This window comes from Xenia sp. Carnegie-2017, unplaced genomic scaffold, assembly GCF_021976095.1.
Source record: "Xenia sp. Carnegie-2017 unplaced genomic scaffold, XeniaSp_v1 HiC_scaffold_1, whole genome shotgun sequence".
Lineage (NCBI taxonomy): Eukaryota > Metazoa > Cnidaria > Anthozoa > Malacalcyonacea > Xeniidae > Xenia > Xenia sp. Carnegie-2017.
This window is the reverse complement of record NW_025813402.1, coordinates 3,636,059-3,663,719: the sequence shown is the minus strand read 5'-3', so window position 1 is coordinate 3,663,719 and position 27,661 is coordinate 3,636,059. Positions and strand designations below refer to the sequence as shown.

General features: G+C 33.4%; 4 protein-coding genes across 7 annotated transcripts; 2 read left to right on the top strand and 2 right to left on the bottom strand.

The window, feature by feature from the left end:
- The first annotated feature begins 756 nt into the window (after positions 1-756).
- On the top strand, positions 757-6,635 carry LOC124442616. 2 transcript variants are annotated; one of them, XR_006947341.1, is made up of 7 exons: positions 757-1,625; positions 3,763-3,995; positions 4,331-4,446; positions 4,977-5,096; positions 5,220-5,447; positions 5,708-5,860; positions 6,253-6,635. XR_006947341.1 is itself a non-coding variant. In XM_046993142.1 (7 exons), the coding sequence occupies exons 4-7, from the start codon at positions 5,078-5,080 to the stop codon at positions 6,386-6,388; spliced, it is 516 nt and encodes a 171-aa protein (XP_046849098.1). In that variant the 5' UTR covers positions 1,035-1,625; positions 3,763-3,995; positions 4,331-4,446; positions 4,977-5,077; the 3' UTR covers positions 6,389-6,635. The 2 variants fall into 2 exon arrangements, 1 of the variants encoding a protein (XP_046849098.1); XM_046993142.1 differs by having other exon boundaries at positions 1,035-1,625; positions 6,273-6,635.
- An 828-nt stretch (positions 6,636-7,463) lies between these two features.
- On the bottom strand, positions 7,464-17,183 carry LOC124449815 (splicing regulatory glutamine/lysine-rich protein 1-like). The gene is made up of 17 exons (XM_047000759.1): positions 16,902-17,183; positions 16,397-16,527; positions 15,699-15,787; positions 14,733-14,780; positions 14,502-14,612; positions 13,842-13,930; positions 13,476-13,562; positions 13,220-13,344; positions 12,490-12,529; positions 11,265-11,333; positions 10,693-10,758; positions 9,836-9,931; positions 8,859-9,180; positions 8,632-8,708; positions 8,496-8,588; positions 8,283-8,329; positions 7,464-8,076 (listed from the first exon to the last, which is right to left on the bottom strand). Exons 1-17 carry the CDS (start codon positions 17,060-17,062, stop codon positions 7,874-7,876), a joined length of 1,854 nt encoding a protein of 617 aa, XP_046856715.1. The 5' UTR covers positions 17,063-17,183; the 3' UTR covers positions 7,464-7,873.
- Positions 17,184-17,823: 640 nt separating this feature from the next.
- Positions 17,824-21,674, top strand: LOC124442445 (THUMP domain-containing protein 1-like). 2 transcript variants are annotated; one of them, XM_046993042.1, is made up of 6 exons: positions 17,824-17,949; positions 18,043-18,144; positions 18,666-19,021; positions 19,113-19,221; positions 19,922-20,068; positions 21,010-21,674. In XM_046993042.1, the coding sequence occupies exons 1-6, from the start codon at positions 17,875-17,877 to the stop codon at positions 21,199-21,201; spliced, it is 981 nt and encodes a 326-aa protein (XP_046848998.1). In that variant the 5' UTR covers positions 17,824-17,874; the 3' UTR covers positions 21,202-21,674. The 2 variants fall into 2 exon arrangements, with proteins under 2 accessions (XP_046848998.1, XP_046848939.1); XM_046992983.1 differs by having other exon boundaries at positions 17,827-17,949; positions 19,110-19,221.
- Positions 21,569-27,423, bottom strand: LOC124442280 (cyclin-dependent kinase 6-like). 2 transcript variants are annotated; one of them, XM_046992810.1, is made up of 7 exons: positions 27,309-27,423; positions 26,689-26,930; positions 24,726-24,867; positions 24,128-24,295; positions 23,599-23,759; positions 22,567-22,702; positions 21,569-22,458 (listed from the first exon to the last, which is right to left on the bottom strand). In XM_046992810.1, the coding sequence occupies exons 1-7, from the start codon at positions 27,336-27,338 to the stop codon at positions 22,201-22,203; spliced, it is 1,137 nt and encodes a 378-aa protein (XP_046848766.1). In that variant the 5' UTR covers positions 27,339-27,423; the 3' UTR covers positions 21,569-22,200. The 2 variants fall into 2 exon arrangements, with proteins under 2 accessions (XP_046848766.1, XP_046848834.1); XM_046992878.1 differs by lacking the exon at positions 27,309-27,423 and adding an exon at positions 26,994-27,014.
- Between the last annotated feature and the right edge of the window lie 238 nt (positions 27,424-27,661).

Below are 27,661 nucleotides of genomic sequence, written 5' to 3'. Positions count from 1 at the left end.
AGCTAACTTTTTTCTCACGAAATCACGTTTGTCTTATCACGTGATTAGCCTGCTCGCAGAGTACTCTGATGATGGTTGAATACTCCATTAAGCTTGAGTAAAATTTACTCAAAATAACGTCAAACAAAACATTTATACGTCATTGACTTTCTGTTTGCAGATGTCTTTCCATATAATCGCAATGATGACGCAATTTCCTGTGTCTTCGTGTTAAGTTTGAAAAATATTTGTAGAATAATAATTATAAACAAACATTTACTTTCGCACTGTTTACACACCTGCCCGTATTTCATCGTTGGCTTGGTTGCATATAATGTCAAGATAACTAATTGGGTTGAATTTTTTCTGAACTAAGCAAGCTCTTCTTGGAGCTTTTCTGAACAAACAAGCTCTTATTTCAGTTTCTTCGCTGTTGATTTTTTGATTGGAAACTTTCAAATATCACGAAACAGTCAAAAAATAGGAATTTATCTATTTATCTGTGAAATACACCAAAATCTCTACGAGAAAATATTTGAAGTACTATTTGAGTAGGCACGTACTGAGCATGCCCAGTGATAAAAACTAAGTTGGCAACATCGTTTTTAGTTTTTAGGCAAAGACGAAGTTTAGCATGTTTCTTCAGTACTTTTACAATACAGGTTTAGAGTAAAAGGAGCTGATGGAGGACAGCAGACAAATAAAATACTATCGATGTTTCAAAGTATAGTTGTTGTATTTTTGTTGTGTCATTTTGAATTATGAAATTGCGTGGTGACAGGCGCCGTGCGGTTTACCAGATATTTTTATTGGAATTTGACGAAGAAAATCAAACTAAAGTAATATCAAACTGAAATTATCGACAAAGCAAAACAACCTGCTCACAACGAAAAAACTTACAAGCAACATATCACTTAGAAATGTCTTACTTTCTACGACAGCACTTAAATGCAGGTTCTATAAATAATTTATTGGGAATGATTATATTACAATGCATTTTACAGGTGTCGATATTTTGCTTTTAGAAATTGAATAGTCTCGACATGAATCATAATTGCAAAAACTTTTGAATTGAACAGAGTATGAAATAAAAGCACAAAAGCTGCTTATTAATAAAGTAACTATATCTTTTCGCCAAATGATATTATCTCATAACAAGTACTGTATTCATCGCGCGTGTTGTAATCGAACACCATTAAGCAGACGGAAGAAACGAAGAAACTAACTTTGTGGAATGTGGGATAGTTTTAATCTTCTTACGACATGCGCTTTCATTCTTGACAGTCATGTTATGACACTGAGCAGTGAACATTTGCTGTATATTCGTCAAGTGCTCTCATCGACGACACATTGACGGTATCGACGCATTATTATAATATAAAAAGCATATAAATACGGTTCTAAAACGTGTGAGTACAAAGAGAAATTAAAGACAGTCGTGGTTTCATATATTGTTGGTAATCTCAAACCGTCGGCAAAAATTTCCTCAAATATTGAGTTTGAAATATAACTTCGCTCATGGCTTCGTTATCTGTGAGAATATTCTGTTACTATACAATCTTTGTTCTACTGTCTTTCATGGGAAATCATCGCGTTAGGTCATCTCGATTTCTTCCTACTATTGTATGGGATCATTTAAATCCAATGTAAGTAACGCCATATTGCTAAGACAAATTTCAGAAAACTGCTTGATTACACAAAACGACGCTCTGCACGCCAGGCAAAGCAGGGGTTTGACTGTCTGTTTATGTTAATGAAAGTACGATGTGTTGAACATTTGCCTCTGTTCTAGAAAAATTTATTTAGATAAAGTTTCATTACGTAAAAGAATTATTATATAAATATTAAAGTACAGAATATAATGCGTAAACAGCCATAAAGAAGAGAAACAATATATGTTTTTCTTTGTGGCTGTTTTACGCATTATATTCTGGGCTATATTTCGATTATATTCCCGCCTGCTTCATCGATCGCAACGCAAAACAAAAATGTATGTGATATCAATGATAATTTTAGATGTTCTGTTATGTTTTGAAAAATATCAACTAAGCAGGTTTTGCCGAAACAAGTTTAAAATTTTGGTGGCACTTAAATGTTACTCAACACTATTTTGAATAACGTATTTATTATTTATTAATAAGACCAACAAAAGCATTTTTTGGTTTTTTGATGATGACTTGATATTTGAGAGCGTTTTTGAAAGTAGTGTAGGTATGGAGAATATCGTAAAATTTACACCAAAACACGAACAAAAGACATATAAGGAAGTATGTTGAATTTGAATTTTATCGTATTTCAAGTGCCTGTGAAATCGCCTTTGTTTTGGACGTTCTGTCACATCGAAACGTTCAGTTGACATGGACAATATATTGCAATGCATGCACGCCTTATTTAAGGATTTAAAAAAGTATTTTAGTTAAGTAAAAGTTGATTGTCGCCAAAAAATTTCGTACTTATGTTGCATGTTGTTTGTTTCGCTTTTATAATGAAAGGAAATCATACGTTAGACATATGATGCATATGATACTAAATTGTAGATATTTAAAAAATATTAATAATGGAATCATTAGGATTAATGTATGGTACTTTGAAATCTAATCATCGTATATTTTTCAATAAACCCGCAGCATTATTCAAAAAACATGTCTTCAAATAAACCTACTGCAGTTTTTCATACCAAATATTGCTTATATTATTCTTGCAATTATTGCAGAGTAGTTCAAATTACATATATTGAAAGTCTCCTTGTGTAAATGTTATGTAATGTGGATTATTTTAGTCAATTTCAACTTCTGGACAAAAGGCAAACCATCCAAAAGATGCATTTATAACTTCAAATTTTGTAATTGAACATGTTAAGTTATAATGAACTGTAATTATCTGGAAAAAAGTGGGAGCTAAATTGCATATATAATCATGGGAAAACAAACAGAAGTACAACTAAATTTAAATTAATTTGCCCTTTTAAATACATGGCACATAGGTTTCCCACGAAACCAAGACAAAGAGCTTTGAAGTATGAGATATTTGTCTCACAAGCCGAATGTATCGAGCACAAAGACGTTATTGATTTGTTAATAACTAGATGACAAAACGAAACACTATAAAACCAACAATTAAATAATGAAGATACGCTGAGAAAGTGTTACACCTAATGAATTTGAAAAAGTTATTTTGACTTCCGCTGAAATTTTGAGGAAAATAAAGACTATTTAATTTCGACAGCATTAAATTCGACGTCTAAACTAGGCCTAAGCCAAACGTACTTCTTTCTTATCCAGATCAATTAACAAGAGCTAGTAAATAATGATTTTTACTGCTTTAAATCACCGAAACTTTGTTTTTTTTATTAAAAAGCCCTGATATTGTTATCGAATTTATCTTCTTTAATTGGAACTTTATGTCTAACCTTCCCCTCTTTGTCACCATATTTTCAACCGACACGTTTCTGTTTCTATGAGCAATAAGCAATGAAGAAGCTAACTATGAGCTTCTATTCGCTGAGAAGTACACAGACATCGCAAGAAAAGAGACAGGGGCTATGTTCATCAAAGAAAGGCACTAAGGCACTATATATCTCCGAAGTCTTGTTCAGAGAAAGAGAATTAATAGAAAATAGCGTTTTGAAGCAAGATTGAGCCCCAGCTCCCTCTCTTATCGTACCGATGAACATCATAAACTTAACATGAATATTTTTGTCATGAGAATTGACATTTTTTAAGGGTTTAAAACCTAATGTTCTCCTATCTATATGATGTACAAATATTCATGTTTTTATTAAAGGTTACACTGTAAATGCAACTGGTTGGTAATACCTAATGTTGACCTCTACGATAAACAAATATTCACTTGTCCCACTGATAAAGTCACCACAAATTTGGTGGATGGTTCTGAAAGAACGGGAGACACTCGTAACGAGAACATCTATAGAAGAAAATGGAACGGCAGTAGAAATGACTTCATAAATCGAGTACGAAATGGAACAATTGATTCCTTCTGTGATCCAAAAAGCTCAGGTATGAAACCTCTAAGTAACTTAAATCCTCATGTCAACTGTGAAAAAATTATCCCTGTATAGAACGGGTAGTCACCCCCCCCCCTTTGTTATGTGTCGTAAGCGTGAAATCAGGGCCGTTAAAAGGGGGGATTGCCCCGGATTCCATGTTTTAAAGGGGGGGTTGGCAAAGAAAAAAGAAAGGAAAGTTGTAAAATGTTTCCATATCTGTGAGAAAGGCCCCGAAATTTGATTTTCCTTTATACTTGTCTAGACAGTACCATACGAAATTTCATAAAATCGCCATTTCATATAATTTATCATTTCACGCGTGTTACTAAAACTATACTTTTCTAGAAACAGTCAGGTTACACCAATGCAAGGATGGAAAGTACGATTCCTTTGATGTGACGTATAAATACAACAAAGATATCAATAAGAAATATGACCAACACAGGATTTACATATTTTTAGTAAGAATTTAACAATTACAATTATCCTTAAAATATTTCAACGTCAATCGCTCGTACATGCATGCACACAAAAAGTGAAAATTTTTGCATGCTGTCAATTTTAGCTTTAGAGGTTGTTTTTGGTGTACATGAAAAAAAATACATCATATCTTCATTGTATTACTCAAATGAATTGATCTAATAATGTTATGTGATTTCTTTTTAATGAAAAGGAAATAATAATGAGATCATTTTTGTCGAATCTGCTATAGTTACACTATGAAAAAATATTGAGGGGTAATGAATACTTTTAAAAGAATGAAGAATTCACTCGATGATCGCTTCGATTTGTGAAATAAATTTACTTTTATGTTATATCTTTATATTATTTATTTTAGTCATATTTTAACGCTTTCAATGGAAATCATGCAATTTTATTTTCCCCAGGCTTTCAATATAACGACAAGTTTTATAGCTACAGAAAATTGTCATCTTTAAAAGATATTCAATGTAATACATCGATTGATACATGATTTGTGTATCTTATATAGACAATGGTGATGGTACAGTTTCTAGTTTATCAAGCAAGAAAGCAAAATGTTCCATATTGTTTGCTGTTTACGTTACAAGAGATAGAAAGTCAGTTTATGGAATGAACTTTGGGAAAAAAGGTATGATTACCTTGTTATTTCGTTTTGTAATATAACGTTTTCAATCCTTGTTCATAAATTGCATAGAAAGTTGAGGCACAAAAAAAATTTCACACGTTTGCTTCAAATATTTTTGTTTCTCAGGTCTTACGTTGGACAAGGATTGTGATATTTCTTCTTGTCCAGTTGTTTCAACCGAGAAACCAACGCTTTCTTTGCCGACCTTTCCTAAGTCTTCATCATCATCAAAAATAACCTTGGCAACAAAGCCATCTGGTGTTATAAGCGGACCAAAAAAGGGAAAGATCACTCCAGAAAGTACGAAGATCATACCATCATCTTGGCCGTCAGGGAAAATCGTTGAGAAAATGGGTAAGGAAGAATGTGTGATGTTATCTTGAAATTAAAATTTTCTTATCTGTTTTTATTCTAGTTTTATTTCTGCCCGTTTTATTTTTGTACAAGAATAGATTTTTAGAGCCTTACTAATTTTGTGTGAAACTCGATCTTCTACACCAAAAACCTTTTGGATATCCTATGATAGTGCTTATTGTTCAACGCATAATTAAAACATAACTATACGCCCAAAAAATGAATTACATCTTGTAATGTAAATATTTTCAATTTTACAGGTTCAACAAAACCAGCCAATGACATAACAGGGTCGTCAACCGAAGCATGGTTAACTACAACTGTTTTTATATCGGCAATTGCATCTGCTTTTGTTTTCGGAATCATTGTTGTTGCGATCATCTTAGCTTGCAAAAAAGCTTTACAAAAAAAGGGTAAGCAATAACTGTTTACATCGCAACATATTTTGTGTTCTCCAGATAGAGTTTTTAAATTTTTTTGTGTAGACCGTTTTGATTTTGTGTAGACCGTTTTGATTTTGAGTAGACCGTTTTGATTTTGAGTAGACCGTTTTGATTTTGTGTAGACCGTTTTGATTTTGTGTAGACCGTTTTGATTTTGTGTAGACCGTTTTGATTTTGTGTAGACCGTTTTCATTTTGTGTAGACTGTTTTCATTTTGTGTAGACCGTTTTCATTTTGTGTAGACCGTTTTCATTTTGTGTACACCGTTTTCATTTTGTGTAGACTGTTTTCATTTTGTGTAGACCGTTTTCATTTTGTGTACACCGTTTTCATTTTGTGTAGACTGTTTTCATTTTGTGTAGACCGTTTTCATTTTGTGTAGACCATATTGATGAGGATGATGATATCTGTGGTTCTCAACACAGTTGCTCGTTACGACAAATGGAAAATAACAAAAATCACTGTAGCGGTGGAAGTCCATTCAGTCAAAGACTTTAACCTGATCAGATATGATTGATCTGATACTTAACGATTATCAACAGTAAATTGGTGAAATTCATCTTCTAACTCTGATTTTGATCAAAATTGAACGTCGTTGTTTTGCCACATTCTTTAGAGTTTATATATTATAAATTATTTCAATTAATATTTATGCTAAATGTTTCTATTAAAGATTAACATTGTAAATAATTAAAAAATGAAGCAAAAACTATGATTTCTATTCAATAAAACAAGAAAAAAGTGACTCAAGTATTCAAGTAACTCAAGTTTATGCATCATAGCTAATAGAAAAGAATGGCTGACCAGAAGAAATTGCTGTGGCTAGTTTCTGAGTAGATAAGGGAATCTTACTTGGTAAAGATTTATCTGCCATGTGTCACACTGATCTATCATTGATATAGGTAATGATATATCTATCATGTTCACTTTGATAATCAAAGAACAAATGATATTACGGAAAAGCACTATAAGTATGAGAAAAATCTGTTCTGACATAGAAAATGTTCTACAAAGTCAGTTGAGAGAGCGTTTGAGGGTTAAGTCCATGTTGTGAGTCCCTGTTTAACAAACCAACTTATAACGTAAGTGGTTTAAGCCCGTGAGTATCGTTACATGTTTGTAAATGTAGATCGTCCAGGTTGGTATAGTCCTGAGAAGGACTGTTTTTGTTGTTGTTGACTGACACGACTACCGCTAGGGAGTCAGTCTTCAGAGTCACTCAGGACTACCGCCATGAATCAAACATGAAACAAATCTAAGGAAGAGCCGGAGGTAAAGAAAGCTTTGAAATAAATTTTCATAAATTACTTTTTATTAAGTCGTTCTTCGTCGCAAGATGCCTCTGCACATTTTGGCTTCACGATAAACAGCGAAGTTTAACATCAATGAGATGAAAAGGGGAGATAAAAATGCAGAAGTATAAAGGAGAAATTTTCACAAAAAAACAATGATAGAATCCCAGATATTAACTCTGGCTTTCATGAAGTAACAAACGTCAATATTATCTTGAAAAAGGTTCCAAAAGAGAACGAATACCTCGGAAAAAACACGACATAAACATAAATTAATCTAATTAACCATGGCAACAAACAAGGAAAATGGCCGAAAAACAACACTAGGACCACACCTTATATAATTTTTTCAAATACAAGTGGAGTGAGCAGTGTACGAACTAAAAAGGACAATAATGTACAAGGTAATGTTAAAGTCCAAGTAACAATTGCGAAATGAAGAAAAATTTCATCTTTTGGTATTAGCCAATAATGTAAGAGCAATGTGACGTCAACTTTGTATTAGCCAATAATTCAAGAGTAATGTGACGTCAACTTCGTATTAGCCAATAATTCAAGAGTAATGTGACGTCAACTTTGTATTAGCCAATAATGCAAAAGTTATGTGACGTCAACAGGCATGACGCCCATAAACGATTCGTCTAATTAAGCTACAAGAAATTCAGTAATCAGCTCGAACAAAAATCACAATCTAATCACTCGCACTGTCGTAGTGGTCAGCAGATATTGGCTTTTTCTTATAATGACGTTTTCGTTTCTTGCCATTGTCAGCATCCGATTCATCCTCGCTGCGTTTTCGTCGGGATTTTTTTCGATCATCATCCGAATCATCACTTCGGTTCGCCTTTCGACGTTCTTCATTGTCGCTATCACTATCACGAATTCGCTTTTTACCTAAAAATATTTTTTGTTTTAAGTATAAACTTCCAGAGAATATACCAAGGAAGCATTTTGGGTAAAATTCAAAGCATTGCGAGCTTTTTCAGCCAGCATACACCATATTAGACTACTTTAAATGAAACCAAGAGGTATGATTTGAGGAAGAACAAATAAAATTATAATTTAACACTTTATGTTTAGATTTTAAAACAACAGCAAACCCTCGTTTTCATCTCGTTTTTCACGTTTATCTTTTTTCTTCTTGTGTCTGTTTAAGAACAAAAAAATCTAGTATGATTGTCAAATTATGGAATTTTAAAATGAATTAATGAACTGTTAAGAGTTGCTCTCTTTATCACAAGAGAGAATAAACCTACCTAGATGATCTCTTAGGTGATCTGGATTATGATTATCACAAGAATGAATTAACTTACCTAGATGATCTCTTAGGTGATCTGGATAACGATCTACTAGGTGATTTATCTTTAGTTCTTTTTTTGTCTCGACCTTTGCTGCGTGAACGTGATCTCTCTTTAGAAATTTCGAGATTTATCACGTTTCTTTCGAGACTCGCGATCTTTTCCACGATTTTTCTCACGATCTTTGTCACGTTCTTTCTCACGATCACGATCTTTGTCTCGTCCACGCTTTTATCACGTTCCATCTTTATCACCTCTTCACGATCTTTATCACGACCCTGATCTTTGATCCGTTCTTTCGATCCCGATCGTTCTTTCCATTCCATTCCATTTTCTTTTCCTTATCTTTCCTTTTCTTTTTCCTTTTCGTTGTCATTTCTTCTCTTTCTTCCAGATTCCTCCGTTCATTTCTTCCTTCTTTTTCCATTTCTTTCTTTCCTTCTTCACTTCATTTTCTTTGTCTACTTTTTCTTTACTCTCCCCAGTTTCTTTCTTCACACTAACCACTTCACTTTCGTTCTTTTCAGGAGATTTTACTTCATCATCCATTTTATCGTTTTTCTTTTTCGAAGTGCTAGGCTTTGAATTATCTTTGCTACGATCATGTGACCGATCACGATCACCCGAGCGATCACGTGATTTGCGTCGTGATCTCTCTTTTGAACGACCACGTGACGACGAGCGACGACGTTTTCGATCTCTATTTTAAAATTTATTCCAAAACATATTGAGGAAATTACAACAAAATCCAACAATTGAAAAAAGTTCAAAGTTGAAAAAAAAGGAGGAAATCAGCAGCTGTTCACTAAGTTCGATAAAAACCCTATTCAATTTTTCGACTATTCATAACTGTACAATCTTGTAAATTTTTTTAAACTTATAAAGAGACGGTGAGTTGATGTTTTAAATTAGTAGTGTTTAATAAACTAACATAGAGCAGCTACAAATTACCATGAAGCCACCCAGACAAACACGGACATCTTATTAACCATATTAAACAACGTATTACATAAATGACAAAATTACTGCTGTCTTATTGATTAAGCGGAGTTCAATTTTATTAAAGATGAGAAGGTGACTGGTCGACTTCCAAAAATTACAAATACGTATACTACAACAGCGTAGTCAGCTTGATAATTTGGGGGGGGGGAGGGGAGGGGAAGGCAAAATTATATATTTATGTTTGCGGTGTAAAGTTCCTTTTTATAATCAATTGTTTTCTGCAGATTATAACACGTTTTTATGAATTTTGCCCTCTCCCCCCAACTTATGGATGCTAACTACGCCACTGTACTTACATACTTACATGAGAAAGCGTGCATAAAGTTCTTACACTCTGAAAGATATTTTCCTACCTGCTTGGAGATCTGGATTTACGTGATCGACTGGGAGATCTTCGTCTTCTACGAGATCTGGATGATGATCGTTGTGATCTTCGCGGACTACGTGATCTGAAAATATATACGTATGTACTAAACAAAACTGTGTGATCTTCGCGGACTACGTGATCTGAAAATATATACGTATGTACTAAACAAAACTGTGTGATCTTCGCGGACTACGTGATCTGAAAATATATACGTATGTACTAAACAAAACTGTGTGATCTTCGCGGACTACGTGATCTGAAAATATATACGTATGTACTAAACAAAACTGTGTGATCTTCGCGGACTACGTGATCTGAAAATATATACGTATGTACTAAACAAAACTGTGTGATCTTCGCGGACTACGTGATCTGAAAATATATACGTATGTACTAAACAAAACTGTGTGATCTTCGCGGACTACGTGATCTGAAAATATATACGTATGTACTAAACAAAACTGTGTGATCTTCGCGGACTACGAGATCTGAAAATATATACGTATGTACTAAACAAAACTGTGTGATCTTCGCGGACTACGAGATCTGAAAATATATACGTATGTACTAAACAAAACTGGTTCTCTTGCACATATGGATATTTCTATATACGATACACAATACGGAGTCTCTTGCAAATAGGATACTTCTGTACTACAATTTAACCTTGTACAGTAAATACAAAACTTCTAGAACCAAACTTCAAGAAATCATTACTAAAAAATTTTAACAGTATGTTTACAAGAAATAATCTTGCTAATTTATCTTATACAATGGTTCATGACTAGCTAATCAATTCTAAGTTAAAACAACGGGACAAATTTATTAACGTAAATTTTGTACCTGCTGAGACTCCTGCGTCGTCTATATCTGTCACGTGATGGAGACCTACGACGTCTGTAACGATCACTACGTAAAAACAAAAAATAAAAAAATTGATAACACTACCTACAGAGTAACTTGGTACATCAAATCTATTTATAAAAAATACAACAACATGATCAACAAAATAACAAGCTTAAAAACGTTTCGTAAATATTGAAAAACATTTGTGCAATAAAATCCTTTGCATAGTTGCACATATGATCATAAAAACGTAAAGACACTGAAAAAAATGTTTCGTTCACAAGAATTTTACAGCGCAAATTGAATAATTTCAACGTGTTTTTGTTAAAAAATTCACTGCAGAAGCATTACATAAAGCTAAATTTTACATAAAGTTGCTGGAAAATTTTAAAAATTCTTATTTCTTTTGTTTAAGATCAAAAAAAAATTCTTGACCCCAGACAGAGCATTAGAAACAAGTATCTTCAAGGGCGATATTCAAAAGAGAATTTCAATTCAGTAACAAAAAATTAAATGACACAACCATAGAACCAAAATATATTTTTACATCAATGGTATGAATCGTTAACCTTGATCTGGAACGACTTCTCCTTCTTCTTGACGGAGATCTTGAACGCGATCTTCTACGAGATCGAGATCTGCAAACCAAAAAATCTTTCATCTCACATTACATTGTACGTCGTTTCAATACAATCACTGCATTTCATATGGGAATTAATGAAATGTCATTGAATCGTATCATTAGCAATTATGTCATAGGAAAAACAAGTTGAATGTCTTAAACCATGAAACTTTAAAATGTACTTGTCTTACAAACCATCTTATTCTAACAGTAAAATTAACAACAATTTTTCAGAATTCCAGCATTCAATATTTCATAAAAAACACGACCTGAATACGTATGTAAGTTTTTTGTGACGGCAACGATAAATCAGAGTTTGAAATAAATTGAGTTGCACACGACCTGAATACGTATGTAAGTTTTTTGTGACGGCAACGATAAATCAGAATTTGAAATAAATTGAGTTGCACATGACCTGAATATGTATGTAAGTTTTTTGTGACGGCAACGATAAATCAGAATTTGAAATAAATTGAGTTGCACGACCTGAATACGTATGTAAGTTTTTGTGACGGCAACGATAAATCAGAATTTGAAATAAATTGAGTTGCACATGACCTGAATACGTATGTAAGTTTTTTGTGACGGCAACGATAAATCAGAATTTGAAATAAATTGAGTTGCACACGACCTGAATACGTATGTAAGTTTTTTGTGACGGCAACGATAAATCAGAGTTTGAAATAAATTGAGTTGCACATGACCTGAATACGTATGTAAGTTTTTTGTGACGGCAACGATAAATCAGAATTTGAAATAAATTGAGTTGCACACGACCTGAATACGTATGTAAGTTTTTTGTGACGGCAACGATAAATCAGAGTTTGAAATAAATTGAGTTGCACACGACCTGAATACGTATGTAAGTTTTTTGTGACGGCAACGATAAATCAGAGTTTGAAATAAATTGAGTTGCACATGACCTGAATACGTATGTAAGTTTTTGTGGCAACGATAAATCAGAGTTTGAAATAAATTGAGTTGCACGACCTGAATACGTATGTAAGTTTTTTGTGACGGCAACGATAAATCAGAGTTTGAAATAAATTGAGTTGCACATGACCTGAATACGTATGTACGTTTTTTGTGACGGCAACGATAAATCAGAGTTTGAAATAAATTGAGTTGCACATATTTCAAGATCTTCATGGCGACAAAACGTACATACATACCGACTTTTTGAACTTCTTCGGCTTCGCGATTTTGGATCATCTGAAAGGGAAAAAATACACGTTCTACATACAATTGAATGGTTTCGTTTCCAACACACGACAGAAGCTTTTAACGCCAGGCGAAAAAATATAACTCTTCACGTTCCATCATTAAGATCTAAATCTACATACAGCAGATAGATCTGTAGTCTGATCATGTACTGCTGTACATAGAGATAACGAATGTCTTTATTTCACCGTCATGTTATGCACATATACAGTTAATACAAACATGTTATAGCAAGCACAACAACAGTGACTATTGGTCAAAGAATGGAATTATGAACAATGAATATTGCACCCTTACAACATTCTAACAATAAATATTGTACCATTGCAATATCATATAATTGTACTATTGCAACATCATTGTAACAAAGAATATTGTATGTTTGCAACATTATTGTAACAATGAATATTGTATGTTTGCAACATTATTGTAACAATGAATATTGTATGTTTGCAACATTATTGTAACAATGAATATTGTATGGCTGCAACATTATTGTAACAATGAATATTGTATGGTTGCAACATCATTGTAACAATGAATATTGTATCATTGCAACATCATTGTAACAATAATGCAACAAATAGTAAACATTAGTGTGATAAGTAAATGACAATTCAACTTTGTTATCATATGTTTCACGTTGGCTAAAACTAGGTTATTAATCATTGAATAATTTACCATCAAGCTCTTCACTGACAAGTTTTGAAGCTTCAGTAACTTTCTTCATGGTTTTATCCATACCACTTTTTATTCGCGCAATTTCCTTTTCAGGTTTAAATATGTTAGTTTTCGCAAAATCAACTCTGAGAAAGCAAATTAATACAGAAATGAGTTATCAAGAATTCTTCTTCAACATAAAATGACTGTGAAATCATGCTTTACTCATGAATAATTGATTGCATTCAAATTAATTAAACAAACAAAATTTGCATACTTTAAAGGTTCACCACCAAACATTGCACCATTGTATTGAAGAGCTTTAGCAACACAACTTGCTTCATTGAACTCAAGAAATGCGTATCTTTATTAGAAAATGATCACATTATATCATTAAATTGACAAATGCAGTTTTGACAAACAATTACTTTGTACATAAATGATAATCAGGACCACTGCAACTAATATTTTTTAAAAGTATGCATGTTTTGAGCAAAAGAAAACTTACATATATCGTTATTTATCTGACTATCAATATCATAATGGCTGCATGGCAGATTTTGGCTGCCGAAATCTTGTTTTCTCAAATACGTATTTTGATTAATGACAATATTACAAACAATAAAAAACAAATGTTCAAAACCTTGGTGTTTCTATATCATCTCCAATAATACGAGCATACCGAACATCACCACAAGCTGCAAAAAATGACATCAACTGTTCTGCATTTATCTATATCAAATAATAATTTAATGTGATTAAATAAAATTATGTATTTTTCATGCTTCAGATAAGTGTTCTGTAGCACATTCTCCAAGTGTTTGGCATTATAATGTTCTGATACAACTGTTATTATAGGGAAAGCAGTATGTTTTTCTTGAGTAATTTTACCCACTAAATTTTCAATTATAGAAACATTCAACCAGTTAATAGTCATAATATTTTACAGCAACAATTAATGATAGCAAAATAATATTTCAGCTTTTCTTTATACATTCAGCAATGATGCCAAAGATTTACAATAACTTCCACACTGCTTGTACATACATCACAGGGTAAATGACTGATATACGTAGTTGTACTTGTACATACATCACAGGGTAGATGCTTGATATAAGTAGTTCTACTCATACATACATCACAGGGTAAATGGTTGATATGAGTAGTTCTATTCATACATACATCACAGGGTAAATGGTTGATATAAGTAGTTCTACATACATCACAGGGTAAATGGTTGATATAAGTAGTTCTATACATCACAGGGTAGACGATTGATATAAGTAGTTCTACTCATACATACATCACAGGGTAAATGCTTGATATGAGCAGTTCTTCTTATTTCGTCAAGTTTCAGTGGTTCAACATCAGGAAGTGGCGGAGGTTGTGGGCATGTAAGCTGCATTTTGACTACCTTTGTAATGTTTTCATATTTCAAAAAAAAATTTCATAAATTCAGAAGCTGCATATTAGAATTTAATTACAACAATTGCATAATGTAGCTCTAAAAACCCAATTACTAGGAATTACTTACAGGTTGTTCTGGAGTTCCAACCACTGCTTGAACAATTCCAGGTATACACTAAAATAGCACAAAGTTCTAAGATATTCTTGGTATATGTGTAGTATAAGTAAAATAAAATGGATGAATTAAAATGAACAAATTGCTAAACATGCCAAAATCGCAATAAATGGTAATAATCATAAAGATTAAGCACTCAAAACTTACTTCTTTTATGATTATACATAATTATACACATTATTAAATAACTTCAAGTGTGTATTGATCTTTCATTGAAATATTTTAAGATGTGATTTTTCATTCTAAAGAGCTTATATAGTTCATTGAACATCATAATGTATTAGCAAATAACAACACAACTTTACATATTTTGAAACTATAGTTTTGGGTAGTAACCCCATAATGATAAAAATAGTCATTTTAAGTTTTCATTCTAGTACAATCTCTGTAATTGTTATCCAAAACCTTATAATTGCAATTTAATTATGAATTAACACAACAATGTAAATGGTTTGAACCCGGAAGTATCGTTACATGTTTGTAGATGTAGATAGTGTGCGAATTAGTTCAGAAAAAACAATGTGCAATTTTTTTGACAAAAGTGTTTCTTTAGAGGCATAATCAAATCAATATTACGTTAATTATTATATAGCGCTAACTGCTAAATTAATATATTTAAATGTGAACAAATTCATATGATTTACGATAGTGTTTTAAACCGCTTATTTTGCACATCGTTTGAAAAGTGCAATTGTTTACATTTAGCTAAAACGATGTGCAAATTGCACATTGCACACCATTAATTCGCACTGGATGTAGATTGTCCAGGTTAGAAAGAGTCCTGAAAGGACTGTTGTTGTTTTTGTTGACTGACGTATTGACAACCTTAGAGGTAGTCATCTTCAGTTTGACTCAGAACATGTAACATCCACAAACATGTGATTAACACAACATTAGACCAATCATATGCATATTAACCTGATTGATGAGTCCACCTGCATAATTTCCCATTACATCAGGTGAAGGTGCTACCACTTGTAAAGCTTGATGTTCTTCAGGAATATTACCTGAAAAAATCAAACTGCATTTTATTTCCCTATAATATAATTCAAACGGCACAAGAATTTAACAAGACTTTAATTACGATTCTTATTAAAAATATATTCGGTTTTAACAGATACAGATATGTAGTTTACAGGCTATTTCCTCCATCATTTACTTTCCCCTTTGCAATATTCATTTATCCACAAGTTTTAGTTGGTTTTTATTGTGTTTTGTTTAAAAGAATCAATAAAATTAATTTTAAAAAATTTTTTTCTGGCACATGAGAGATTCAGGGGTGGATTTAGCTATAGGCAAAATAAATTACTTCAACACATCAAATGGTTATTTTTATTCTTTAGAAATTTATAACCAATGTCTTTGCTATAAAGGTATGTTAAATTTAAAATTAGTGGTTATAATTTATTTTGCCTTGAGCTGGATCCGTGACTTGTGATAACTTCCCGGTACCAACTGAATATGAGAATATGGAAGGTTAAGGTTCATGAAAACTGATTTCACAACCTCAGTAATTTTCATGATTAAGTTGTACTTCTTGTAATAAAATTACCAATTGCAGAAAGATTCAAATTTTGAAATTTTACATTAAGTCATCAATAATAATGCCTACATACCATCACCAACAGGAACAACAATCAGAGGCTTGTCAATAAAAACTGTGTTGGTTAAATGTAGTGCTATAGATACACTAGATGGATCTTGAAATTTTACAAACACAACTTGGGCACCAAATGATGTAAGGTCTCTAAAAAGGTGGAATACAGGATGATTAGGGAATGCAAATAGAAGCGAATAAACCTTTAATGATCAGATAAATTAGGATACCAATCTAATACTTTGGTATCTTTCCAATACTTGGTTGGCAAAATAAAAATTTTAAAATTTGAGTCGCGACTTGTCATATTCATCAAGAAATTATAGCTTGTTGATGGATAAAACCACAATCAAAAAACAAAGCAAAAATACTTTGTTCAATATGAGTTTGGCATAAAAGTACACATTTTCCAGTTTCTACGAGTCTACGACAAGAAGCAAGTACAGTTTAACAAAATAACACGCTACCAATAGCAGCCAATAAATTTAATATAAAGAAACGAAATAAATATAGCTTCTTCTTACTGTGTAGGATAAATCTTCATTTCTTCAATACCGCCAAGGACATCAAAAAATGATTTTAACTGCTCAAAAGTTGCAGTTTTAGCAACATTAGTGACTTGAATGACCCTTGTGGCTGTGGTCGTTGTTTCATCTCCTTCAGCAACAGTCATTTTTAAACACATAAAAATTACAAAATAAAATTACTGGAAGAAAACCATAAAACCGAGAAACTTTGAGCACAAATCACACATTTATAAAACTGATTTGTGAAAATGTACTCTCCACTCCACAACACCAAAGCACGCTCTTTTTACAAATGTATGAAACTAGTTTCCATCGCCCAAATAGACCTCGAATAATGTGGACATCTTGCTTGGCATTGAGTCTTTGACAGGTCTGGGTCAGGTTCCTCCAATTTTAGCTCGACAGTCGATACACTTATGTGCTAGGCTGCTTTTCTGTTATAAGGTACATAGAACGGTAGAACCCCTGTCAAAAGCTAAGTGTGAAAATGAGAGGCAAGGTTTACTTGCAAATTGAAATGTATGGTTACCGCTTGCTACAAATGAGAAAATTTACATCACTGATTGAAGCAGCAATAAAATTCCCCTCGCAGATTTACAATGATCTTTATGCACATGGTGGATCCAGACACTATGAGCATCAGAGAAAAGTTGTTTCACTAAAACTAAAAGCAAAGTTGCAAGCTGCAACCAAAGACTTTTATTACTTGACCTATGACTGATAGAGAAGCAAAGTGCAACCATTGAAACCAAAAGGCTTCATTAGGTACAGTGCAGTGATAAGTTGGTGCAGTTGTGAGCAACCATGATTTACGCAACACGCAACCGTCGCAACATGGTCGCGTCGCAACCGCAACGCAGGCAAAGTGTGACGTAAAAGTGCGCAATTCAAAAAGGGACAGCAGTCCTAATAATGCTGTATAGCCCATTACTCATGTCACACGAATTACTAACTACCAACAACAAAAAACATGGCTGATTCTCCTACTCAAGCAGGGAAACGTAAGAAAAAGACGAAAAAATTTTATGGTGTTGGCAAAAAGGGGGTAATGTTTAACGCGCTTCTTTAAATTTTTGAATGCAGATAGATTTTTGGAATTTAGTGTTTGATCAAATATTTTGATTTTATTGTTATTCAGAAGTATCAAAATGTTATTAAACCTGGAATGAGAGGCGTACTTGTATTTGGTGCAGATAACGAGGCAAAGGCAAAAAAAGAGGCTTACAATTTGTTAAATGAGGTGATGTATTTCAGTTGTACCTTAAATCACATAGTAAAAATTAGTTGCTTATTTAGTAATATTTTTGACAGTGTTTAATAACTTTACTTGTTCTCTTTACGACGAAGCAAATTTTGATATCAGTAATATACTAGTTGTGTGATATAAAGAATTCATTTGATCCCTTGTACATGCAAGGGAATATCCATTGGCGTTTTAGGCTGGGAACAGGCGCTGTTAGGCTCCCAACTGCAAGGAAGGACAGTTTTGCCTTCAAGATTTGTTAAGTGATTTGCTTTTGTTTCCCTAAATCGTTAAGCAGAAAACAATAAAGTAACAGAATTTAAGTTGTTTGAGTACATTGGGAGCTGTGAATCTGCCCCATGGTTGATTATTTCCAACTTTCTACCCCCAGGATCTTGGCAAAAAGGAAGATATTTGCTGGAAAGGGGGAGATTAAAAACCTTTAAAATAGTGCCAGGAGGTAAAGCTATAATTGATTAGTCTTATTGATCACTTGCTTTATTTTTGTGTCTATTTAGTACGCTGATGAACTATTTGGTTGTGAATTCTCAGAGGAGGTAAAATCTGATACACGGAAAGAAGGAAAACCAAAAACAATGGTAATCAATTATCAACAAGGAGATGGAAATAAAACTGTTGAACATGAGGACATTGATTCAGGTTCTGAGAATGACAATGCAAATGATATTGAGAAAGTAATTGCAAAAGAAATTGAGCAAATTAGTAGTCTAAAAGCAAACAGACGGTTTCAACATATACCAACTGGTGTGAGAGCCATTTTATTTATCAAGACAACATTATCATGTGAAGATTTAAATAGACTGATGCATCGTATTCTATGTGACATTGCAAAAACCAAACAAAGCAAAGTGAGGTAGGATTCACTATTGATCTGAAATGTTGGTCACAGACTTACAATGATTAATCTAAAACTTTCTTTTTGTTACATGTTAAATGAATAGAAGCTTTCAAAGGCTTGTTCCTATCACACACATCTGTCAAGCTGAACTTAAGTCAATCAGTAAAATTGTTGATGAACATTATCTGGAGAAAGATACTGAAGGTTCAGTAAAAGTATGTAAAATTTACTTCAATCTCCATATTTTGATTAAAAAACCATCACAGTTTTGATGTTCAATTCTTTTCCTATTATCTAATAAATGCTCCGTCCCTTAAAGCGTGAGTTTTTGTTGAGTCTCAAAAGTACCTAGCTGTAAGATCTAGTAGCATACTATGATCCACATGTATGTCCCTATATTACAACGATGATAATAGAATTATAGTACAAATTGGTTTCAGAAAACATAAATTTGATCTTAGTATAGTTTTCGCTCTAATGCTCCCACTAAAACGATTAAAAGAATGTAAATACCCTCTATTAAACGCCTCATATCTATTTAACTCCCCCCTCCATGCCTGACACCAAAAAATTGTTAGAATTATTCGTCCAGGTCGTTTGTTTGATTATTTACGGTATAAATGATCCTAAAGGTAACGTTATTTTATCGCTTACTAGAATCCCAGGCAGCGCTGTTTACTAGATTTACACTCTTTATTTCAAACTAACTCACACAGCAACTTTATCTCTTTTAAGTTATCTTTAAAACATTTAAGTAAATTCTATTCGGTATGTAGTGTTATCTTATTTTCAATTTAAAGGTATAATTCTATTACTTTATAATGGATACGGTGAACTTTTTTAACGTATTTGTTAGAGATATTCTTTTTGAATTTATTTCTTTTTTTTCAATATAAATTCTTTGTTTATTTCAAGTCAATATGCGTCCATTTCAAGTCAAGATTCAACAGCAATTTAAAGCGAAACGATGTTCTTTCTGAAGTGTCATCTTTGTTTTTGAATCTTGGTGATAAAGTGGACCTGAAAAATCCTGATTTTGTCATTGTGCTTGAAATTATGAAGGTAGTGTCACGAAGACCATCGCAACCTTTTTACGCAAGTCGTTATATGTTTATTTTGCGATTATTTTTTAGCTCAATATTGTCGTATTCTTAACTTGCAATTTAGCCATGTTAGTCATATAGCAAACATTTTACTAATGACCTTTACGACACATTCTAACATTTACTAATGCCCTTTACGACATTCTAATTCTAATACGACACATTCTAACATTTACTAATGCCCTTTACGACACATTCTAACTTTACTAATGCCCTTTACGACACATTCTAACATTTACTAATGCCCTTTACGACACACATTCTAACATTTTTTGACACATTCTAATGCCCTTTACGCCCTTACGACACATTCTAACATTTTTACTAATGCCCTTTTCTACGACGACACATTCTAACATTTACTAATGCCCTTTACGACATTCACTAACATTCTACTAATGCCCTTTACACATTCTAACATTTACTAATGCCCTTTACGACACATTCTAGTATTTACTAATGCCTTTACTTCTAATATTTTACTAATGCCCTTTACGACACATTCTACGTGGACTATTGACTTTGTTTGATAAATTCCATGACAAGTCAAGGATAGCTCTATCTTATTAAGTAACTGTATGGTATCGAGCAGGACATGATGAAATGTGTTTTTTTTGTTTGGCGTAACTCCTTACGAACTAGTGTTTACTGTATCAAATATTTGATTGATGTTCAACTTGCAACATCATACGTATGATCCAATCGAGAAAAGTTAAAAATCCACTTATTTAGACATATTGAATGATTTTTGTGCAAATAGTTGGTCAATCAGGATCTCAAAGTCGGGTCTCAGGGCCGCAGGATGTCGTATTTATTATCTTGTGCATTTTTAAAGTATTAAGGCAGTCTGCTAAAGAAACGAAAAATTAATGTTGGATCTCATTTTTTTTTTTATCCTAGAATCTCTGTTTCATGAATAAACTTACAGACTTTTATCACCACAAACGATACAATCTTCATCAAATTGGAAAGTCAACAAAACACGAAGGTGTTGAAAAAGATGATAATTTTGATGAAAGAAAAAATGATGATGATGATAGCGAGGTTAACCGTGACGCAATTTACGTCAATCCTATTTGTGAGGCTAAGTAAGGCCACTTTGAGTGTTGAAATATCGTTGTTTGAGGGATATCTTTCGCCTTCGAACCCAGTTCGGGTTTTTTGCGAAATTTAGGTTTGTTGTTCTTCAGCATAAGTAGTCAACATGTTAATACAGTTTTCATTGATACTTGCATGTATGGAAGTTAAAAGGAATACTCAGATGTAGATCAATTGCAGTTTCGTGTGGTAAATATTCGCTATTTTTATAATATTCAATATTGTAATCATTGTTCAATAAGTATTTAAAGGAGGAAGTTTTGAGAAAAAAGTTTTTACACACCCATATGACAATTATGTAAATTTTCTAAGTACCTTTTGTTACATCTTTGTGTTAGGTAGAAACCAACAGTCACGCAAGTTAAAAAATTGAAAATTAATTTTATTATCAAAGGATACATGTTGAGATATTTATGTACACGTCGGTAAAAAGTATAATAAATTAAAATGCTTGTGAAGCTAACATATTTTCTGTAAAACATTTATGTAAAGGATTTTTGTTTAATGTTGCGTGGGATACGCTTTTATGCTCAAAAATATCTCTTTATTGTACGACCGACTTTTGATGCAAAAGATTAAAAATTCTTACTGTCAAATTAGTGAGCAAGTGCTATATCTATGTTATGGACGAAACAGATCATGTTAATTATTGACAGAAATTTCCAAGAAATGTTCTCGTCGTCCGGAGAACACGTGTTTCTTTAAGAAACATCTTGTTAGTTGGTTATTTACAATTTAATGTAATAAATGAAGGATAGCACGGTAGGAATGATGACTTGAAAACTTTTGGAATGTTGGTATCATTGTCAGTTTTTGGCATGTACTAAATGATTCCTCATCATCCATCCCACCGTTATATATTACATGCTTTCTATTGCAAACCTGATGTCATTTTAGTGATAAAACAAGTGGTTCAACTACCTTATAGTACAAGTTGGTTCATCAACCTACACATATGAACCTCAATGGTACGGGTATGAAAGCTCACTGAGATTACTTAAAATCTCCCACAGGATCTTGGTCATGTGAATATTTCAATCTTTTTAATGGATCATCGTTGGTTGAATCTTTAAGGGCAACGATAGTGACGTCATCATCTTGCTTTTGCTTAACGTTATGAGCTGACGTTGCTATATTCTTTGCGTCATAGTTTTCTTTGTTTTCATTTGAGTCACGAAGTTCTTTAAAATAAGGATGATCTAATGCCGCCCGTGCGCTTATCCTTTGGTGCGGGTTGTACGTTATCAATTTCTACGACAAGATAAACGTATGATTATTTACAACACTTGCTGTTGTTTTGAAATAAACACACACACACAAAGGTTTATGAGAATTTACACAGTTTTAATGGAACTATACCTTCAATAAATCCTCGCCTAAGTCGCATATCTCAGGTATAAGTCTCTTCAATGGAACATGGATATAACCCATAAATTGACCCCATGGTAAAGAGCAATAGTCCGGCCATTCATCTTCAGGAGGGGAGCCAATTATCCTGAAATTTAAACCAAAAGTATGATAAAATTATCTTCCTATGTTGTCATTTAGGCAGCAGCAAACTTTATCGTCAACAACGTGACGTCATCAATCTTGGACCCACTTAAAAATTACTAATAGTACATAATGAGTAAATTAATTTTTGTATGGCGACGTCATGGCTGGCGCCATCTGAGCAAAATCATTAAAACTTATACTGTTCGAGAATCTATTTTTAAGCTAACAAGATTGCTTTATCTACAACAACTGCCAACATTTCCTGCCACGGTCATTTAACCAATACCTTTCTCCATCCTATACCCACTCACAACATCGTCCCCAACCATCCCCACTGATCAAACATTGTCCCAATCATCCACTGATCAAACATCGTCCCCAATCACCTCCACTGATCAAACATCGTCCCCAATCACCCCACTGATCGAACATCGTCCCCAACCATCCCCACTGATCAAACATCGTCCCCAATCACCCCACTGACCAAACATCGTCCCCAATCATCCCCACTGACCGAACATCGTCCCCAATCATCCCCACTGATCGAACATCGTCGCCAATCATCCCATTGACCAAACATCATCCCCAAACCATTTCCACTAACAAAATATCGTCCACAACCAATCCCTCAACATCGTCCTCGATCATGCCCATACACCAAATATCGTCCCCGATAATCCCCACTCATCAAACAACATTAACCTACCACTGCATAGATTGTTACATGAGCATCTCCAATCAAAAACTAAAGCAACTCTTCTGACGTCCACGATAAGGCTGGCATATAAACAAAGATCTAATAAGGTTTAATTTAACTGGCTTTGTGGAAGGTATTATGTGAGATTTTCCAAGTTCCTTAAAATAAAAAATGTCACAAATGATATAAAGATATCTAACCAAAATATCTTGTGGAGTTGATCACATTCGTTTCTGCCTTCAAATAACGGTCGACGATTGAATAGTTCGGCAAAAATGCATCCTACACTCCATATATCAACCGGCGTAGCGTAATCAGAACGCAGAAGAACTTCAGGTGAACGATACCACAATGTAACAACCTACGAAGACGTTCATGACATGATTGAAGTTCTTCAACAAAATATTTTAAAGAGAAATATTTTATACGTAAAATGCAATGAAATTCACAGCTCATCTAGTAATTACCATCACAGATAATTAGGACAAAAATGTTCAAGAAGTATCGTACGTACGAACACTATAACGTATAAAGGCATAAGTGGAGGCGAATAGCGAAATCAAACCGCTCTAGTTCTCCCATATTTCTTGTTAGAATTGTGTTTAAACTTCGTAACTTATCCACTTAGGTTTTTTAAGGGGGGAAGGGAGGGAAGAGGTAATTGCGCCCTCCTGTGTTGTCGGTTAAAGCACATAAGATATCCAATACAATAAAACATAATTGACTTACAACAGATGTTAGTAGCTTCGAAAACCCATAAATACGAGCAAGTCCAAAGTCCGCAACCTTTACACAGCCATCATTTGTAATGAGAATGTTTTGTGGTTTCAAATCTCGATGAACGACACGGTGCGTGTGAAGGAAATCAATCCCTTTAAGTATTTGATGAACAATGCTCTGCAAATTATTCAAACAATGAATTTTCTTGAATTCCTCTTTTCGTCTTCTTAAAAGTTACTTTATAATTGTCACCATTCAATGGCAGTCGAAACAAAGTACTGACAAACTCAGGGCCAAGAAAACACATGCTTTATTCATGTTAATTTGAAAGTAATGGTACGTCTCTTAAACAACATGAAGCTGAAGACGACTTGTTCCATGCTTTAAATATATAAAAAATAATATCATTGTATAGTATTGATCCGTTTAGTTTAAGCATCAACCCATTAGGAAACGGGGAACTCGCGCGTCATGTTGCATACACGATAACTCAAGGGAATATATGTTTTAAGCAAAATCATCCATAGTGATATACATACAATACTATTAGGCCAATCACTATCTAAACATCTTCAACACAAAGATTGCGATGAACATTGGCGCAAACCTTGATGGTGAAAGAAGAAATTCCCGGTGAAGGACATTTTTCAAGATAGCTCGTCAAGTCTTGTTCTACATGCTCGAAAACCAACGTCAGCCAAATTTCTTTTTTAGATGCACTGTGGGGCGAATGAAAGACATCCAAAAGACTAAAGAGAAACATACATGATTTGCCCTGTTGTATTCGTGTGTTCACAAAATCACAACGGCGTTAAAACACTCAGCACCTAATTTTGACCAAACGCACGTTAATACTGATTTTTGGAAGAAAAAAAGTTTTAGTCGCCAAATGTGTCTGAGTTTCGGACAGAAAGTTGAAAAGGGACGATTTTCAAGCTAAGTGCATTTTGTTTACGATGGAATAACATTTAATTTATGTTTTGTATTTCAGTCGCATTTGCTTGTGTAAGAAACGAATGTTATTCAATCGGAGTGTATTATTCTGATGACATTCCACTTTCATGGTCCTTTATCGTCTCCAATTTTCCAAAAGAGTTTCTCTAGTAGTAAAAATACCGTTTAGTTTTTACAAAAGAACCAGACAAGTTGACACCTACTCCTAAATAGAGTACCCCACCCATCACTCAAGTCTGTTGGATATTGATTATTACCCCATTCTGAGCTATGTGAAACATAAGCCTATAATGTTCAAGACTGTCCTGCTTTATAGATAATGAAATAAATGTAAGATGAGTAGTGTAGAGGGTTGATGTAAATTCCAGGGATTCCTTTTCACGGGGAAAACAAACGAAAAATGAAAGTAGACATTGTTTTCATTATATAAGCCATCAATTCTTTAAAAGTAATTCAACAATTCAATGAGAAACATTCATTTCCTGAAGAGCTTATCGCGGATTTAAGAAAGATCGTTTCCACAGACATATGTATCTTGCAAGGAGGAGACTAAATTCGATAATGAACGTGTTGTCTACAACAAATACACAGTTCCTTAGAACTTAATGAAACAGAAATAATTTATTTTCGTTTATGATAAAAATCCAACATTTTATTCCAAAGATAATATTTTATTCGAAGCTTTGAGTTTCATTATAATTAATATTGGCAAACCATGCCATTGCTTTTGGCTAAAAAAACCAAACACATAAACCAGAAAAGCTAATTTCAAAGCGTCGGACACAACAAAACATCATTATGAAAAAACAGGAAGACAATTATCATGAAAATGAAGTCTAAACATTTTATTCAGTGAACCATTAGTTTGACGAAGTTTCCAACACAACTCAAGTAGTCAACACATTAAAATATATATAAAATATAATCAACTTAATATAAATTATTGTGTTATCGCTCTCTACTAGGACCGTTCAAGGTTTGGAGTAAAATAGTCAGACATGATTAAACACATTGCAAACAAAAGCAATGCAAATTAAGACATTGGCATTGAAATTTGTATAGAATTCATTGTATATGGTGAAATGTGCTGTGTTGTTGTCATTCAATTAAGTTTGAATGGTCTTTTTTGCAGGATTACAAATTGCCATAATGTGAACAGTGAAACTCAATCGCGGTTCATTCAATTAGCTATTTGTTGCACTATTGAATAAACTTTTTAGCAAAGAATAGAGGTGGAAGTGAAAAATTAAAATCTATCAATTATGATATAGAGATAAAGGAATATAATCAGACACTGACAAAAAACTATAGCTTTGTAAAAATTGGAAGTGTGTGGGGAAAGAATTCTTGTAGCCTAGGAAGTTAATGAACTGACAAGTAAAGTCTGTTTAAGATCAAATTTCGTTCACGGCACTTCTTAGCAACCTGCAAGAGATATAACTTACAACAAAATTACAAAGATATCAATCTTTACGAATGTATTACGTCGCTAAGAAAAGTGTGGAAATTATAAGATTATAAAACGGCTAAAAAAGATAATTTTGCAGAGGATTTCACGCAATTTGATTCCAAGTAAACAGCATAAATTCCAAAAACTTCCGCAACTAAAGGCTTACCTGACTATATTTCTATGTCCAATTTTGTTTACCTGTTTCAACAAGCCTATCTCACGCAATGTTGAAACTGGAAGTCCTTCTTCAGAGGTGTTGGTGATCAATGTTCTTTTAAGAGCAACGTATCGATTGTTATTCAACAAATCCCTAGCTTTGTAAACAGTACCATAAGCCCCTGTACCAATTTCTCCTACTTCTTCATACTTATTTGGCTGCACAGCCATTTCGCAATACTGTTCGACACTCTATTAAACAAACATAACGATATATCCATGAATGGCAAGGCAACATCAAACAGCTCTACTAACTTTTCAATGTAAATAGACCGAGGACGAACTTCCACGCTTCGTCACATGATTTTTATACACAATTCCTAGGCATGCTTAAACCAGCTATTATTTCACCGGTAAAATACCCAATACACAAAGGCAGGATTCCCTATAATTTAACGAATGCAAAAAAAATCTCTAGCATGCGGTCGAAATATTTCTTTCATAAATATTTACATATGGCAAATGAACTCCTTGTGTGCAGATCGCCGGTGTTCATTTCATAATTTATATATTGGCGATGTATACAGCTCGATATGTAGTACTTGAGTACAAAAAAACAATATATTGTACCTCTACATGAAGCGGTAAGTATTCCAACATGTAAAAGCTACCAAATGAGACACACAATGCTACAACATCTGAATTGAAGAACGTCAGCAACGACTGAACCAATTAAATGTATATCCCATATGGTAATATCGAAATAGATATTTCAACTACACGTGTTCCATGGTGGACAACTCAGTTTCCGGACGATATTGATTTTCAAGCTCCTCATTGGTTAAATATTTAAAGACTATGCTATGATTGGTTCGTGTGTGTTGACTACTTTTCGACCCCGATTATCATCAACGCCTGACGTTTTATTAGTTGCCTAGGGGTTGAAATGACAACAGTAATTGATGGTTCTGATAAATGCATAC